General features: G+C 39.1%; 1 protein-coding gene across 1 annotated transcript; it reads right to left on the reverse strand.

Annotated features, from left to right (window-relative positions):
• Positions 1-6: 6 nt before the first annotated feature.
• Positions 7-1,251, reverse strand: LOC143603659 (putative pentatricopeptide repeat-containing protein At3g15200; the record flags this gene model as incomplete). The annotated part of the gene is made up of 1 exon (XM_077080401.1): positions 7-1,251. A coding segment is annotated over exon 1 (1,236 nt), but the record flags the coding sequence as incomplete, so codon positions are not given.
• Positions 1,252-3,187: the final 1,936 nt, after the last annotated feature.

The raw sequence follows: 3,187 nt of genomic DNA on the forward strand, positions 1-3,187 counted from the left end.
CAACAACAAATTATAAGTATCCCCTGTCATCCCACATCCATTTGTTTTCATACTTTCCAATATTTTCTCAACTTCATCCGCCTTCTTCGCAGCGTTTAACAAGTACCCATACGTCCTAGCGTTTGGTGCACAATCGCCCCCCTTTTGAACCATCTCGTTCAAAAGCTCGTCCACTTTTTCCATTCTCCGAATCTTGCATAAGTGTTTGATCAAAGAGTTGTACGTAACAACATTCGGAGAACAATCTTTTTCGTTCATTTCTTTAAATATTTCAAGAGCTTCGGGTATTCGTTTCTTGAAACACAACCCGTCGATAATGCAGTTACATATAGTCACGTCCGGGGTGCACCCTTTATCCCACATGGCTTGAAACAACTTAACCGCGGTGCTGATCTTACCCGCCTTAGTTAACGAATTAATAAAGATACCATACGTAAACACGTCCGGTTTATATTTCGACGTAATAATATCATTCCAAAACCTTTTTGCTTCACGTAAACTACCCAACACGCACCACCCGTTAAGAATAATATTCAAGGTCTTAATATTGTGTTCAAACTCGAACTCGTGCATTTTCGAGTGGAATAAAAACTCGGCCGCCTCTACGTTCTTATACCGACATAACGATATCAAAAGCGTCTGAAACGCGATTAAATCAAGTTCAAGCCCGAACTCGATCCTTTTATAAAAAAACTCAGTGGCTTCCTCTAGTTTATGAGCTGCAGCATATCTATTAACCATAATGCCGTAAGTTTTCTCGGTTACAAGAGTTTTACTTCTCTTAGACATTTCGTCGAGCACTTGGTGTGCTTCTTTGAACCGCTTCATTTTACCCAAAATGTCGATGATTTCGTTGTAAGATCCGGTTTCGGGTGAATACCCACTTGTGTTAGACACCCAATTGAAGAATACGTAAGCGGGTTTCCAATCGGAACGGTGTCTACGAAGCACGTTGAGGATTAGTTCTTCGGTTAAACCCGGGTTTAATCTGGTCAAAGCTTGTTCGATTTCGGTTACGGGTTTGTGGGTGTTGATTTGTTTGAGTAGGGTTTGGATTTCGAGGGCTTTTGAGTTGGTAAAGGTGTGATCTTGATTGAAATTGGATGGGTTTTGAGTTTGATTGTGGAATGCTTGGGATCTTAAATTTGGGTTGTGGGTAATGAGGATTGGAGGGTGGTTGTTAATGGGTTTAAGGGTATTAAGTTTCCGGTAGTAAAGAATTGATCGGATTCTGGGTTGCATGATTTTGGGGATGAATGAAGTGACCTGAAGCTTTGTTGCTGAAGCCTTGGCTGGTTTTTAATCTAGTTTTAAATAAAATTAATTTTAAAAAATATTATTTTAAGAACAATATCATTTTGTTACTTAATCGGGTGTTAGTTTATCGGTGTTAGTTCATTGCTAATGATAAAATCTTTAAGTGCTTAGAGTTGGGGGTTTGGTGAGGTTTAGGGTTCAAGTCTCACGTACAACAATAATTAAAAAGAAAATTTGTCATTTGAGGGGAACATTTTTTTTCATTTTGTTAAGGTATTAGTTATATGGAAATAAAAGAAAATTGTTTTGAGTATAGCAAAATGAAAGTTGTTGAAGAATTAAATAGAATTTTTATAGCATTTTCAATAACTCATACGTGGCCTCGTAGAGTCGTAGGATGCCTGATATGGAGTTTGGGAAGCATTGAGGGAAAATCGTTGGATGGATTTGCGAGTGTTTGTCGGTAATATCAGATGAGAACGATTAGGATAATGGGTGTGGTCTTGATTGGGGACGGGAATAAGGGAAATGGAAGAGTGAGGTGGTAGAGTGTGAGGCAGTGTGATGATGTCAACGGGGAGAAGAAATAAAGAAGGAAAAGGTGAAGCGGGAATGAGGCTCGAGATGGAGGTATGATTTGGCACTTCGGGAGGAGCAGGACACCACTCCACATCCTTCAATACTATACTGTGCGCCTAAGCGAGATGCTCAAACCCCCCCCCCCCCCCCCCCCCTTCACATGTAGCATGGAAGGCATCCATTTTTCATAATAGTCAACCCTATATTTTATTTCCTTTATATCAATCTTATGTCACGTTTTTTTCATCCATTTTCTGGCCATACATAAGGCTGTGTGTTGTGGTTTAACATAGTTTTGCTAATTATTCTGTCATGTCACTGTCATGTAGGCTGAGAGGCAATCCCATGTTTTATGCGTTATGGGATAACCCAGTTTTGTTATTTATCATGTCACGTGTCAAATGCCACATAATAATTGTTATTTATTTATTTAATTTGTTTAAGAAATATATATTTACTTGAACTAAAAGTGCAAGATAATATAAAAAGTAAAAACCAATATTCAAATTAAAAAGAAAAGCTAATGTTCAAATTAACAAAGTGTTACAAATTAAAGTTAAACAAAAGGTAATTATAAAAATGCAAACCAAAGTTCAAATAAAATAATAAATTACGAATCAAATTCACCACGACGAAACATCCCACGTTAAAATTTTTTCTCTTGTTCATTAAAGCCCGATCCTTCGGCGGTAGGTGCGAGAAGTCTCTCCCGATAAAATCCAAAGCGTCATTTTTTGCACGGGCCTTTTTTCGATCATCTAGTAGCTTTTGTCTCTCGTTGTGCATTTTTTCTTTCCGATGTCGATGTTTTTTTGGCCGAGACAATTTCTTCAAGTTTAAAGTCCAAACGATAGAATTGGGCCTTAACTTCCGGATTTATTGTACTTGAAATTTTACTAGACGATACTCCTCGTGCTCTTGCCGCCTCCTTGCTTTTATCTCTACTAATCGGTCGAATTGGTTCCTTCAATTCGGTTTCTTCAAATTCAAGGTTGTCGGCATAATCGTTCATGTCTATAGTATGTGAGCAAGCATCCGACGTGGCTTTTTGAGGAAGTTGGTTAGGTGGCGCTAGATGTTGTTTTGGACCATTTAGCAAGTCTTCTCATATGTAGCGGTACAAGATGCCACCTTGGTGAAGGCCGGAGAAGTTTCCAAGGTTCCACCAGCGTAAACAGCGCTTTGTACATGCCTAAAAATTATTTATGGGTCTCCTCCATCACATCAAGATCACTTGAACCGCTTGCTCTACGTCGACTATTTGTAAGCCGGAATGTTGTTGAAGACCATAGTCTGGTTCGCATCTGCGACTATTTGTCGGACAAGAAGTTGGGCGCGCGGTATTCACTCC

This window comes from Bidens hawaiensis, unplaced genomic scaffold, assembly GCF_021521415.1.
Source record: "Bidens hawaiensis isolate Kalapana, Puna unplaced genomic scaffold, B.hawaiensis_p1.1 tig00062350_1, whole genome shotgun sequence".
NCBI classification, from domain to species: domain Eukaryota; kingdom Viridiplantae; phylum Streptophyta; class Magnoliopsida; order Asterales; family Asteraceae; genus Bidens; species Bidens hawaiensis.